Source organism: Cyclopterus lumpus, chromosome 1, assembly GCF_009769545.1.
Source record: "Cyclopterus lumpus isolate fCycLum1 chromosome 1, fCycLum1.pri, whole genome shotgun sequence".
Taxonomy (NCBI): Eukaryota; Metazoa; Chordata; class Actinopteri; order Perciformes; family Cyclopteridae; genus Cyclopterus; species Cyclopterus lumpus.
This window is the reverse complement of record NC_046966.1, coordinates 5,236,641-5,251,732: the sequence shown is the minus strand read 5'-3', so window position 1 is coordinate 5,251,732 and position 15,092 is coordinate 5,236,641. Positions and strand designations below refer to the sequence as shown.

The 15,092-nt window shown below is 46.6% G+C and overlaps 2 protein-coding genes across 2 annotated transcripts in view; one reads left to right on the top strand and one right to left on the bottom strand.

Annotated features, from left to right (window-relative positions):
• grin2bb (glutamate receptor, ionotropic, N-methyl D-aspartate 2B, genome duplicate b) overlaps nt 1-2,565 on the top strand; it is a 63,718-nt gene extending 61,153 nt beyond the window's left edge. The window contains exon 15 of the mRNA XM_034534990.1: nt 172-2,565. Within this exon, the coding sequence (XP_034390881.1) occupies nt 172-2,565 (2,394 nt within the window). The remainder of the gene's footprint in view (nt 1-171) is intronic.
• Nucleotides 2,566-9,291: 6,726 nt separating this feature from the next.
• On the bottom strand, nt 9,292-13,932 carry si:ch211-243a20.3 (uncharacterized protein LOC100151507 homolog). The gene is made up of 4 exons (XM_034540943.1): nt 13,804-13,932; nt 10,683-10,823; nt 10,312-10,441; nt 9,292-9,809 (listed from the first exon to the last, which is right to left on the bottom strand). Exons 2-4 carry the CDS (start codon nt 10,795-10,797, stop codon nt 9,488-9,490), a joined length of 567 nt encoding a protein of 188 aa, XP_034396834.1. The 5' UTR covers nt 10,798-10,823; nt 13,804-13,932; the 3' UTR covers nt 9,292-9,487.
• Between the last annotated feature and the right edge of the window lie 1,160 nt (nt 13,933-15,092).

Genomic DNA, 15,092 nt, shown 5'->3' with positions numbered 1-15,092 from the left:
AAACCCCCTTTGGTTCTCGACTCCTTCCTACACACTATACTGGTCTTTGCTTCTCCCTTGGCCTTCGTACCTTACCACTCTCACTCTTGTTCTTTCTTCCTCCCATGGCCTGTCTCACCCTCTCTTCCTCTCTCCACCTCCCCCTTGTTTCTTCTAATCTTCACACTCCAGGGTATCTACAGCTGCATCCACGGGGTACAAATTGAGGAAAACAAGTCCACCAAAGACTCGCCCTCGGCCACCATGAAGAAGAACATGAACAACACCCACTCCAACATCCTGCGCTTGCTCCGCACTGCCAAGGACATGACCGCCGTCCCGGGCATTAACGGCTCTCCGCACGCCGCCCTGGAGTACAGCCACAGCGGCCGGGACTCGACTATCTACGATATACAAGATCACCGGCGCAGCCTGGTGGGCCACCCCGTAGACTGCAAGTCAGCCCCGCCCTACCTGCCAGAGGACAACATGTTCAGTGACTACATCAGCGAGGTGGAGAGGACTTTTGGCAACTTGCCCCTGAAGGACAGCAACCTGTACCAGGACCATTACCTGCACCACCACCCGGCCTCGGCTCTGGGTATGTCCGGCCCCCCGCCTAACAGGCCGCGTAGCTTAGGCAGCACTAGCTCGGTGGAGGGGGGCATGTTCGATTGCGAGAGTTTAGGGGGAGGGGTAGCGCCCATCTTCACAACCCAGCCCCGCCCCTCCATGACTCACAGGAATACCAATAAGTTTGACCTGATCGCTGGCCACACCCCTGCGGATTCCAGCCAGGGTGGGTTCAAGGGAAACAATGTGTACGGCAGGTTTTCTTTCAAAGGAGGTGCATCCAGCACGGGGCTCATCGGGGGTCATGACAGGTACTGTGGTGGGCGTGGGGGAGGCTCAGGGGGGGATGATGGGAACATTCGCTCGGATGTCTCGGATATCTCCACGCACACTGTCACCTACGGCAACCTGGAGGGCAACAACAAGCGACGTAAGCAGTACAGGGACAGCCTCAAAAAGAGGCCAGCTTCGGCCAAGTGCAGACGGGAGCAAGACGAAATAGAGCTGAGCGGCCTCCGGAGGAGAGCCCACCACCACACCGTCCACCACCACTTCCCCCACGGTCCCCTGGCACACCGCACGGTCTCACCTCCCCTGGAGCGGAAAAGGGGAGGCGGAGGGGGTAATTCTTCACCTTACTTGTTCCGCAAAGACAAAGAGAACCTGAGGGATTTCTATGCGGACCAGTTCCGCTCCAAGGAGGGCAAGGCCAAGTGGGAGCAAGAGGGTGGAAGTGGAGGAAGCGGCGTGGGCGGTGGTAGTGGTGGTGGTATCTGTAAAAGCTTAGTACCTGTGGAAGACTTCCTCAAAGGTAAAGGCAAGAAGCCGGAGTGTAAAGGTGGGCTTGGCTCTGTGTCGGCAGGGCAGCAGGCCCACACCTGCTGGGAGAAGGGGGTTTCTGGGCTGGGAGGTGGGGGCATAGCAGGGGGCGACTGGGAGTGTCGTAACTGCCATAATGTGTGTCACCATGGTGGAGGCGGCCCTTGCCCGGCTAGCGGGGTTGGCGGCAGCAGCAGTCGCCCCAGCTCCGCTAGCTGCAAGCGCAGCGACTCGTGTAAGATCCCGCAGAGCAACCTTTACAACATCAGCGAGGATATCAACATGGTGTTCGCCGGATTGAAGAGTAGCGTAGGACCCAGCCAAGTACCAACTCAGGCACAGGCGCAGCGCAGGAAGATAGGGCCGGGCGGGAGGGTGTTACGGAGGCAGCACTCGTATGACACATTTGTGGACCTGCAGAGGGAGGGGGCGGGCCGCCGGGGAGGGGGTAGTGGCGGGGGGAAGTTTCCCCAGCCGCGGAGTGTGAGCCTGAAAGACAAAGACCGCTTCATGGAGGGCCCCAGCCCTTACGCCCACATGTTCGAGAGGTACGCAGGGGAAAGAGAGTCTTCCATGTTCGGGGGAGTAGGCGGGGACCGGTCGAAGGGAGGCTCCTCCTTCAGTTTGTTCCGTGGAGGCGAAGGTGGGTTGCATCAGCGGTCCGTAGGGGAGAGAGACCTGAGGGACAGAGATAGAGCTATGATGGGAGGTGGGGGCTGTGGTGCTGGTGGTGGTGCTGGTGGTAGCAGCAGAGGGGCCGGGACTTACTCCTTGTCTAAATCTCTCTACCCAGATAAGGTGAACCAGAACCCCTTCATCCCAACCTTCGGCGACGACCAGTGTCAATTACACGGCGCCCAACCGTACTACGTCAAAAAGCCACAGACGCAGCAGCAGCAGCAACAACTTCTCAACAACACCCGGGGAGGAGGGGACTTCCACGGCTCCATGGGAACGACTTCCTATTTGCCCGTGTCCGCCACAGCTGGGGTGATGTCCAATGTGGCCCCCAGGTTCCCCAAAGAGCTGTGTTTGAGTGGGGTGGGGGTGCCCATGGGGAACCACCACGGGGCCAGCAAGCTACTGCCGGTGGGCAGGGACACGTTAGGCCTGGGGCCGGGACAGAGAGCCTTCAATGGTGCCAGCAACGGACACGTTTACGAAAAGCTCTCCAGCATTGAATCAGACGTATGAGGGTGAAGACGGAGGAAGAGAGCACGAAGGGAGAAGATGAAGTGGGCGAAGAAAAGAGGGAGAGAAACATACAGATGCTGATGACCTCTCTGTGTGACGAGAACGAGGAGACACGATACTGTGTGTGTGTGCGCGCGCGTGTACGTGTGTGTGTGTGTGTGTGTGTGTCTGTGTGTGTGTGTGCGCATGCGTGCATGCATACGTGCGTGTGTGTGTGTCGTTCTCGACGATGTTGGACGATGCACAGAGGCCACTGTAGGCTAAGCTGTGAAGTCTGGCGGGAGACAAGTTCTTAATGAGAAGAGAGGATTCTGGTGCTGCTCCGACGCTCAGAGAAAGATAGGAAGGGAGGGAGGGAGGGAGCGAAGGAAGGAAGGAAGGAAGGAAGGAGGGGGGGGGGAGTGAAATCAAATCTCCAGTCTCTGCTCTCTGCACACGCTCATCGTCTTTCCCTCCTCCCTCCTGCAGTTCCTTCACACCAAAACAAACATTTTGTTCAACAACGGAAATACAATCATGAATGAGAAATCAACGCTTCTGTTGAAGTAACAGGGTAAACTAAGAATAATTGTATTGATAATGTTAATAATATTATTGAATATTATTCCAGTGTTTAACGATGATCAGTTTTGGATTTTTTCTTTCTTTTTTTCTTTCTTTCAATTTGATTGATTTAACTAGTTCATGTTGCATATTTGTATGATGTTAATTCTTTCTTAGCTTACCAATATCACAGGAGACCAGTCGTCCGATCTATTTTTGGGGGGTTCCTGTACTTTGGACTCTTCTTTGCTATTAATTCTTCATGTTTGATTTGTTTTTTTTTACATTTCTTACTCTTGAGTGCTGTGAAGTGTATGTGAAAGGCATGACTTGCTGAGTACATTCTATGTACTTATACATTTGCAAAGAAGGTCTCTTTTTTTCTGCTACAGAAGCAACATCATCATACTGATTTGCCGTTTCCTCTCCGTTTTCTTTCTGCTCGGCAGTACCAAGTGGATCTCACATTTTGAGCTGGATGTGCCTTAAAGGATTGATACCGATTTCCTACGCACGCGATCTGCTCTGTTGGCAGACAGATCCACCTGCAAACAATTAGTCCAATTGATCAGAGTGTGAAAACACACCTGAAGAAGTCCGACGAGCGCCGAGGTTTCACGAGCGTGACAGACTTTTAGGCATTCGACAGATGTTGTAATACAAAGCTGCCATAAAGGAAACTGAAATATGTAGATTCCCAACAATAAAAGTAACCAAAAGCAGGTTTACAAGGGTTAAAACCGCAGTGCCATGATTAACACACATTCCTGCCCCCAACCCCAGAAAGTCAGCTCAGCAGAGCCTTGTAAAGACATACATCAAATATAGGAACTCCTTACACTTTTAACTCCCCAATCTGTCTTAACCGCAACTCCTTGAAATGATTTACAAAGAAGCTCAACAGGCTTTGTCCCCCCCACACCCCCTTCCTCGCCTCCTCAAACGTTGCTGTTCATGACAGATGACTCCCCATTAAATACATGTAAATCACATTTAATGTCCGCTCATTGCCTTCATCGCGCTTCACTGGGTCCGGCTCAATTGGCCGTGACAGTCTTGCTGTTCAGGACGAGCCACATAATGGACCCGCAGATTGAGGCCTCCGTTGCCAGGATGAGCAGCGGTGACGTTGAGTACGGCTATCAGCCCGGCCGGCTGCGTTTGGATTGGTCACATTTGACTGATGCGGGGAGGAGAACAAAGTGTTGAACATATTCACTTGCTGGTTTAAAGGAGTCCAGCGAACACAAGTACGTTCATTTAGATAAAGTTACATCTTTATAGCATAGTCATTTCACTGTTTTTCTTTAACAAATGTTTCTCGGTTAAAAATGGGGTGTATAATACTAACAGTGTGTACTCACTGTACAGCTACTGGATAGTGTTCCCCTTTGGTTAAAAACAATAGTTTGACATTTTGGGGGGAAATATTTGCTTAAAATTATTCGATGAGAAGATTGAGACCACTCCCACATTTCAGCGGTAAATATGAATCTGACAAGTTAGCTTAGCTTAGGTTAGCTTAGCTGAAATCGGGGAAGCAGCTAGCCTGGCTCAGTGCAAATGCTAACAAAATATACCTCGCAACATCTCTGAAGCGCACAAATGAACACCCTCTATATTCTTTGTGCAGGCCATGCAAAAACTGCAGTGTAACATTGACACTTTCTTGTAGTTGCCATGATGTTCAGCTACGACATTGTCTGCACAACTTGTCACATCTTTTGACAGATTCAAAAGAACAAGATATAACGTGTGAAATTAGAGTGCATGGTCGGCAGGTTTTCTTATCTTTGGACGGAGCCAGGCTCGTTTCCAGTCTTTGTGCTAAGCTACGCTAACTGGCCTCTGGTCCATTAAAGATCTGAGAATGGTATCAATCCTCTCACCAGTCTCAACAAGGAAATAAAGCCTTTTTTATTTCCAAAACGTCAGACTATTCCGTCCACCAGGAACAAGAGAACCTTGATTATATCACAATTTCTTCTACCAACGGAACATAAGGAATAATTGCACTATGTATTGTTACCTTGATTTCTAACCCCCACCGGCACACAATCTGTTTGACATGCTGAGATTTTGATGAAGGAAGGAATTTGCCCTCAAGTCGTCCGAAGGTCCTGCGTGGATTGTGTCAGCTGCAGAAGTTTGAGGAGAAAAAGAAGAGGAGGGCAGGAGCAAGTAAACAGCGTCCTGGAAGCAGGTGGTACGTTTAGTGGAAAGCATCGCCTTTGTTACGGCATCAGACACACGGGTCATCTCTGCTCTCACGTTGCATTCACAGCCCCGTTAAAAACCTATCGGTCCCGATTATCCATTTCCAGGTATTTATTGTCACCTGACTTTTAGTCCAAACCAAATTTTAATACCTAAGCACAATCTGACTGAATGGGTGGAATATATATTTAGTTTGTTGTACATCCCAGTCAAAACTTCGGAGGACTTCCCTCCTCTTGGTTGACAAGTCAGTATGTATGATACTAGGGGGTCTCTAGTGTTTGTAAGGACCTGCATGTATACACTTTACTTTCTTTCTCTTTTTTAATATTAACGTTTAGCCCAGACAATATTTGGAATTTTTATCAATTTCATTGGTACTAATGATCCATGTAGTACTGTGGGTGCGTGTGTGTGCGTGTGCGTGTCCTTGTGCTTGTTTGTGCAGGGGGGAAAAAACTATCTTAACCGTCAAAATTTGTGTTATACTTTCATGAATATGGCTAAATTGATTGAACATTTCACTAGGATAGAAAACTTATTTTTGAAATATTAATCTTCTGCAAACGTTTTCTTGATAGTTTGTGGTAATACTTTTAAACAAGGTTGAGGTCTTGATTAATACATTCATTGTCACTGAAGAAGCCTTTTTTTCATTTCAACTCCTCTTGTTTCCCTTTTGAATATCTTGTTTCCTTATTTCTATTATTGTACGTGCCTGAATACATACGCTTGATTACCTCTGTGTGTGCTCATATGGGAGAGAGACAGAGAGTGTGTGTGTGTGTGTGAGAGAGAGAGATAACTGTTTTGTTGTACATGTATTATAAAACTGTATGTAAATACTTTACCTCACGCTCATGGACTTTTGATAAAACACACAAAAAGAAACCTGTACAAAAACAGCAGAGAATAGATCTATTTGGGATACATCTTTGATTCGTAGGTTGCCCCTTGCGAAATTGCTTTTGTAACGACTTCAGGCCAGGATATGTGCAATCGTGTATTATTACACACATAGTGTGCACATTCAATGAGTCATGGCTCCTTCTTGTGTTTTTGATTTGGTCCAAGACCAATGCTAAGAAGGTTGTTTTCTCAAAGCACCGCCATTAATTGGTACACAGAAAGCACAATAGATTATCTGTTGCATTTATTTATTTTGTACACAGGAAGTCTCTTTTTGCTCCTCTTCGACTACACTTCTGTTTTTGTGTTGTTGTTTTATTTATTTTGTTGCCACAGAAGACTCAAAACAACTCCACCCCTGAGCTGTACAGATTGTGAAAAATGTACATACGACAAAAAAATCTAGTTCGCCCTCGCAATTATTTTGTATGGAGAGAAGTTACCTGTGTGAAGAGAGTATTTCGAAATTGTATTGCATATTTAGTAATATTGAAAATGAGATTAAACACAGTCGATGTGAAAATAAGTGCTGAGAAATATTATTCTTCTGTCTCTTTGGAATAAAAGTGTTGAGTATTAATAAAAAATGAGAAATCTCAAGCTCACTGGTCTTGTTCTTTTAATTTGTATTGTCTTTTTTCTTCTTCTTTCTTTCTCATCGCTTTCGTGTCCTCGGGTTGTCTGTAAGCAACAGGGCGTCTTCCACGCGTGTCCCGTCGACGCTGCAACGGACCGAGGTGTTACGTCTAATGGCTGCAGCCGAGGGGGGTCTAGAGACGCTCGTCGTGCATCCAGATTGATTCACTCGTGTTGAATACGTGTTCTTGGGGACCATAGAGGAAATAAGTATAGATAGCTTGAGGATAAAAAAGGTGGAGCAAGAGGCAGAAGAAGAGAGAGAGAGAGAGAGAGAGAGAGAGAGAGAGATTGAGGGAGGGAGGGAAGAAGTGATGGAAACTGAACGAGCAGCAGAGATAAAAACAAATATGGACTCCCCCTCAATCCTCAGACTCTCTCTTTCACTCCGAACGCCTTGTCCAGCAACAGGAGTTATTTAAAGACACCTGCAGACTTGAACATGTATACCGATGCCTCGCGGGTACGGATTTGGTGGAAGAATTTTAACATCTAAAGTCCGCTATGGGGGGGTTGGGGGGGGGGGGTTAAATAATCCTTTAATCAGTTTTCATCTCCTGCTTCTCAGAAAATTATATTTTCTTGCTCACTTGTTTCGCTCCTTGCACCAACCCAACAAGCTCAGGATGCATTGCAACACATGGAACTATACTTCTTGACAATTAACTGTAACCTAGCAACTGGCTTTTTTTTCAGAGATGGGGAGGGGGTTGAGGAGGGGGGGCGTAGACAGAGAGAGAGAGAGAGAGAGAGAGAGAGATTTATACAGTATTCCCACAGCATCTTAACTGGATCAGATGCAACAATGCATTGACAATACACTACCAAAATGGAAAGTACAGCCTGAGCCCGACGCCCACACAGCGTAAAGAGGAGAAGAGAAGAGGAGGAGGAGGAGGAGGAGGAGGAGGAGGAGGAGGAGGTTGATGTACAGAGACTGTACTGTTTGGAGAGGAGAAAGAAAAGGAGGGATTAAACCTGTGCAGAAGGGCCTGGAGAGGGGGGGGGGGGGGGGGGGGGGGGGGGGGGGGGGGGGTGGGGGGGGGGGGGGGGGGGGGGGGGGCAAAACAGGAGCTGCTGACAAGTGAGGAGAGTGCACATGCAGGTTGAGAAGTGAGATGCTGCGGTGTATGTGGCGCGCGGATGATGACAAGTGGAGTCGAAGGGATGAAGAGAGGAAACTGGTTGCTGTAGAAACACTTGGCAAAGTTTTAATGAAGGCATAAAGTTTGATGCCAGTGCCCACAACACGCGCGAGCGCGCACACGCACGCACACACACACACACAAACACACACACACACACACACATGAGATCACCATACGCAAACAAACAGTATAATTATGTTAGCAGATAATAGCCCCCCCCCCCCAACACACACACATAAATAAATCAAGCCTCAATGAATCAGATGTCACGTCCGGTTCCGTCGGCAGGAGAGCACTGACACCTTGTGGCCACAACTCGCCATCCTCCGGTTACCGTGTGTGCTTTTAAGGCACCGTGCACGTTTCAGTGACACCTGCTTATCTTTTTAAAGAGATAATATATCAATGTTGGTATTGCACTTACATTAAGTTTGAGTTCTGACAAGAATCTGAATAGTTATGTTCTCAAAGGACAGAGGCAGCAGAGGCCGAGATCTCTTGACTTATGCGTTCAAGCTTCAAAGACACCGGGGACATGCTCCACAATACAACTCGATCTTTCAAACGCCACAGTTCAGTTTATAATGAAGGCTTTCTGTAAAAGAAAAACATTTCCAATCAGTTAAGTTAAGGGTAAATCTAACCCAAGCGGTGAAAACCTCGATGACATCATTGTTAATTGTTTTAATTTTGGATTTATGCCTTTTGCTTCTTCACGTCTCCTGTACTTTTGTTTGTGTTCTGCTGTTCTGCTGTTTGCATAGACCGTCACAGAGTGCAATATGAACTGAGTAAATGAAACGTAACTAAATTAATTAAAATAAATACAGGGAACATAACCATGAACATGGGAAATATAACAATATATGTATTTTCTCTTTTTATTTTTTAATCAGACAATTATCTTCCTGCTTCATTGCACAATTGTTCTCTATTTAACGTGCATTAGTTGCATGAAGCCTGTTTTAATCAAAAACTCCAGACTGTCAATAATGACAAGTATGCAAAATATTGATTACATTATTGTGCCAATAAATACAACGCAAAAAATGTAGATCACGTGATAACAACAACATTTTCTCCATGAGAGGTGAGCCACTCAATCTGCGCAGGGGGCCTTGAGCTAATAATAATACTATTAATAATAATAATACTATAAAGAATATGAAATATAAAAGTATATATATACTTTTATATTTCATATTCAAGAAGGAGGGTTGTGTTTCCGTATGTCTTGACAGTAAATTAAATCGGACAGAGCTGGACAATAAAATAGTGATAATAGTTTATTAAGAGTTATTTATTGATTAATACAAACCATATCATCTCTGATCCCACTATGCAGCATGTCTGGAATATGTTAGTTTTTACAAACGTTTAAATCTATACAGTTAAAAAAAAAAATTCTTACATGACAACATATTTGTATCTAACTACGTCAACTTCATCCTCGCCTCCACCATGTGTGTTTATGTCTCTCTCTGAACCGGCGTCCCCCCCCAGTTCTTCAGGACTCTCACCCGTCTCTGCCTCACCACCCGGCTCCCCCTCGGCGGACTCGTCCTCCCCGGGGTCCTCGGGGTGTACCGGGCCAAAGCCGCCTCTCCTCCCGGGCTCTGAGTCGCCACAGCCCGGCTGCCTCCCGCCTCATCCTCCCCCACCTCCCGGTAGCCGTGGTGACGGAGGAACGGTTCCAGGGTTGCTAGGCGATGAGAGAGCTCGACGATGCGCTTGCGCAGCAGGGAGACTTCTCTGAACAGGTCGTTGACGGACTCGGACAGAGGGCGCACCCTGCAGGACGAACAGAGAATGTTCACATCATGTAATATAATCTTGTATTATATAATATAATATAATAAAATATATATTTAATAATAAAAAAATATATATGATATGATATGATACAATATAATATAATTTAATATGATATGATACGATAAAATAGGATATCATTTATATTATATTATATAATAATAAACCTTGCAGCCGCCGCTCTGTGGTTGACTTTTACGGTTTTGCCAAACTAACTTCTATAGGAAATACCAGTCCACGCTTCCAGCCGACTGCATACGTCACCGCTTGTTTTTTGAGTTTGAATTAAATGTGTTAACGCCTAACATCCCCGCGGTGTCTAGACCTGGCGATAGCCAATGGTTGATAGTGTTCATTCAATCCCACAATACAGCAGTGGTCTTTGCAGACACACCTGACAGGGATCTTCCCTCTGCACCTTTCAAGTTGTAGAAAGTAAACTCTTGAACCAAATGTGTGATTAGGGAGGGGTTAAAGTTACCGGGAGTAGTCAGGCAGCAGTGCACTGGGCTCCGAGTGCAGCAAAGTCTTGACCTCACGGAAGATGCGTTTTCCCCAGGCATCTAAAACTCTGGTCACACTGCGCACAGAGGCCACATTAACACTATCCGCTGAAACCAAAATAGAGAAACACACTGTATGAATCATGAACATTACAGACACATGCGTCATAATACCTTTAGGATCCAAACATTACCTCATCTCTGTAGAGTTTCTCAAATTGCAGCTTTCTATTCAGTTCATCAATTCATTATCTTAATAATTCACAACTTCAAACGTTTTGCCACAAAATGATTTACAGGCCTCCAATCTGCAAAGCGTCAAGAGATCAAAGGGAGGCTCGTGATTTACCTCCCTCTCTGTAGTTCCAGTACCCATAATCCAGATAATTCTCATTGCCGGCTGAACAGGCCCCAGTTGCCGTGGCAACCACCATGAGTAGCGTCAACAGAGAAGGAGGGGCCATGGCAAGCGGATGCTTCCCCTTTTTAACTAATAAAACAAATGAAAAAATAGAGAAGAAGATGAGAAAAACTCATGTGTTGCTAACGGTTGAAAAGGGAAAACAAATAATAAAAGAAAATATTTTTCAAAAGCATGAGAACAAACAGATATAAATAATAGAAGGGATGAAACAGAAAGGAAAGAGTCATCAGATGTGGACACACATCTGTATGCAGTGGTGGAAAGTAACCTGAGTTATAGATGTACTTATACAAGTACATTGGTACGATTTTGATATATTTCTACTTTAAACGTGTTACTCTCTTTACTCCATTTATCTGACAACTGACACAAATACTTTGTAGATTGGGATTTTACAAACAAAATATGTTTAGGTTTATGATATGATGCACTTTCATAGCGGAATACATATCTGTTCCACTCTTACCAGCTACAACATTAAAATACCAATACAACAATATAATAAATATACATAATGCTTTCTTCACAATGGATTCTTTTATTTTTGATACTGTAACTCGGCCCACATTACTTCTGTGCTTCTTTATTATTATAATAAGGGTTTAAACTCGACCACCACGGGTGCCTTTCATTCTTTGAACTTTAAAACTAACCATAAATAAAAGATACCCTCTAGTTACAACCTATCTTTTTTTTAACTTTATCATCTCCCCCTCCACCCTGAAGCATTGTGCTGACCAGCTGTCTCTGGTGTTCACCGACATCTTCAACACCTCCCTGGAAACATGCCACGTCCCAGCCTGCTTCAAGGCCTCCACCATCATCCCCGTCCCCAAAAAACCTAAGATCACAGGACTCAATGACTACAGGCCCGTCGCCCTGACCTCTGTGGTAATGAAGTCCCTTGAACGCTTGGTCCTGTCACACCTCAAGACCATCACCGACCCACTGCTGGACCCCTGCAGTTCGCCTACAGAGCCAACAGGTCTGCAGACGACGCAGTCAACATGGCCCTTCAGTACATCCTCCAGCATCTGGACTCCCCAGGAACCTACACCAGGATACTGTTCGTGGACTTCAGCTCTGCTTTCAACACCATCATCCCGTCCCTGCTGCAGGACAAGCTCTCCCAGCTGCACGTGCCCGACTCCACCTGCAGGTGGATCACAGACTTCCTGACCGACAGGAAGCAGCACGTGAGGCTGGAGAAACACGTCTCAGGCTCCCGGACCACCAGCACAGGTTCCCCCCAAGGCTGTGTTCTTTCCCCTCTGCTTTTCTCACTGTATACCAACAGCTGCACCTCCAGTCAGCAGTCCGTCAAGCTCCTGAAGTTCGCGGATGACACCACCCTCATTGGACTCATCTCTGGTGGGGACGAGACCGCCTACAGGTGGGAGACTGACCACCTGGTGACCTGGTGCAGCCAGAACAACCTGGAGCTCAACGCTCTGAAGACAGTGGAGATGGTTGTGGATTACAGGAAGAACGCAGCCCCACCCGCCCCTCTCATCCTGTGTGACTCCCCCGTCGACGCTGTGGAGTCCTTCCGCTTCCTGGGCTCCATCATTACCCAGGACCTCAAGTGGGAGCTGAACATCAGCTCCATCACCAAGAAGGCCCAGCAGAGGATGTTCTTCCTGAGGCAGCTGAGGAAATTCAACATGCCAGGGAAAATGATGGTGCACTTCTACACTGCCATCGTTGAGTCCATCATCTGCTCCTCCATCACCGTCTGGCACCCTGCAGCCACGGCCAAAGACAAGTGCAGGCTGCAGCGCATCATCCGCTCGGCCGAGAGGGTTATTGTCTGCAGTCTGCCATCCCTCCAGGTCCTGTTCACTTCTAGGTCACTGAAGCGGGCCAGAAAGATTGTCACTGACCCCTCCCACCCTGGACACAACCTGTTCGAGTCCCTCCCCTCTGGTAGGAGGCTGCGGTCCATCAGGACAAAGACCTCCCGCCACACCAAATGTTTTTTCACGTCGGCAGTCGGGCTCATCAATGGAGCCCGGGTCCCCCACTGACTGACTCTGTCACCCCCAGGACTACCTCCTCTTCTTCCTCCTTCCTCTCTCCTCCTTCTTCCCCCTCCTTCCTCTTCCTCCTCCTCCCCCTCCTCCCCCTCCTCCTTCTTCTTCTTCTCCTCCTCCTCCTCTCTCCTCCTTCTTCCCCCTCCTCCTCCTCCTTCTCCTCCTCTCTCCTCCTTCTTCTTCCCTCCTCAGGCTCCTCCTCCTTCCTCTCTCCTCCTCCTCCTCCTCCTCCTCCTCCACACACATGTCACTTTAACATGCACTTTAACTTAAACACACGTCACATGTAACATACACTTGAACTTAAACACACATGTCACTTGAAACACACACCTAAACACTTTAACGTTATTTGTTGTCCGAGCACTTTATCTTTATCTTACACTTAAGTTAATACACACATTGCACTGTTGCCGTCGCGTTGATTGTTGTTTGTCATGTTTAATGTTGCACCTTCCGCCAAAAACAATTCCTCGTTTGTGTAAACATTCCTGGCAATAAACGGTTTCTGATTCTGATTCTGATTCTTTAACAGAAATACTTCTTTGTCCGGCGACAGTCCTCCCTGTGTCTGTTATCATAAGAGAATGACCACAGTCCAATCTGACTAGACAAAAACAACATGTATTTTTACTGTAATCCCGTGACTCCATGTGTGTGAGGAAAAACAAGAGCGAAGGAGAAAGCCGGCGACCCCGAAGAGAGGCGTAGAAAAAAGAAAGAACAGAATTGCATCCATATGACAAAGTCTGTGAATCAAGCTGGACAATAATAGGCCGCTGACTCACCGTTGAAGGAATTTTATAATGATATCAGGGAATATGAATTTGAAGGGCCCATCAAAAGGCGCAGTAAAAATTAGCCTGACTTTAATCCGAGACGGCTTGTTTTCACATCTGGACGACAACATCAGCAGCAATCAAACAGTGTCGTCTGTGTAATAAATGTAATAAAAGTTCAGTGGGAAAAAGCGTCGCAGGCTGGAATAAAAGAGCAAATGAGCCAATACTCACGACTTTGAAATTATGATAACTCTCCGCAGGAAGTCCCTCTCCGATCTTATTGAATGCCAGATGCTCCTCTCCACGGACCTGGTCTTTTCTCCTTATTTCTTCCCCTCACTTTCTCTCTCTCTCTCTCTCTCTCGCCTCACAGCTGTAATATAATTCGGAGGAGATTGTGGCAGAACCAGTATTGAGTTTAAAATCTCCTTATTAGTGGAGAGCTCTCTTTACACCCCCAACACACGCCCAACTCCTACTCTCTCTCTCTCTCTCGCTCTCTCAGAAGCACTATGACACCCACCTGCTGCCAGATGTGTGGCACGGGCTTTTTTCTCAGATCAGTCTGGTAGCCTCCTCTTGTGAACAGACAGGTGGATGTGTCCCGCGGCTCTAATCGGATCCCGTTCCTCCTCCAAACTTGAGTTATAGACCCTTTTCATCTTTCTCTGTCCCGCCTACTGCCCTTTACCCCTCACAAACGCAGCCCACAGCCTCCACACACCATGTTTAGAAAAGAAAAGAAGGACTCCTGGTTAAAGAATGCAGAAAGATAATGATGAAATGATGAAGAGCACCCGAGAATATTGCTAACACAGTCAGCTCCACTTCCACCTGTCATAACATACCGGTAATAAGTCAGAAACTATTATGCAATATACAGTTTACACTCTTACTAACTTTAACACGTTATCTATTAAACAAAATATTCGAGTTACTGAGTCCAAGTCCTGGATTCAAAATGTTAGTCAAAGTACAGAAGTTCTGACAACAAAGTGTATTCTCAGAGTAAAAGTAATGTGTTGCATTGTATTATTTGGTTGTTGGATAATTTTCTATTGATGCATTTCGAGTAAGCCAAACTTAATTGCAGCGCAGCCATTGATAAGGTTGAGCGACGGACATTTACTAACTATTTTGGTAGACGTTTAGCCATTTCTTCATGCAAAATTGACTAAATGAGATGGAATGACTTATTCTTGATTGACTGGCATCCAGATGTTATTGCAGCTCTCTGCGTCTGTTTTCTAGCCGTGAGGTCAGAGTTGGCCACTAACACCGCCAAGAGAGAACATGGTGAAAGAGTGTGGAGAGGGGAGAGAGGAGAGAGGAGAGGAGAAAGAGGAGAGAGGAGAGAGGAGAGGAGAAAGAGGAGAGAGGAGAGAAGAGAGAGGAGAGAGGAGAGAGGAGAGAGGAGAGAAGAGAGAGGAGAGAGGAGAGGGGAGAGAGGAGAGAGGAGAGAGGAGAGAGGAGAGAGGAGAGAGGAGAGGGGAGAGGGGAGAGGGGAGAGGGGAAAGGAG

Coding starts and splice junctions, on each gene's coding strand:
- si:ch211-243a20.3 (XM_034540943.1), bottom strand. CDS start 10,797: ATGGCCCCTCCTTCTCTGTTGACGCTACTCATGGTGGTTGCCACGGCA. Junction 10,442..10,682: donor CTGGAACTACAGAGAGGGAG/GTAAATCACGAG, acceptor TTTTGGTTTCAG/CGGATAGTGTTAATGTGGCC. Junction 9,810..10,311: donor CTGCTGCCTGACTACTCCCG/GTAACTTTAACC, acceptor TTCGTCCTGCAG/GGTGCGCCCTCTGTCCGAGT.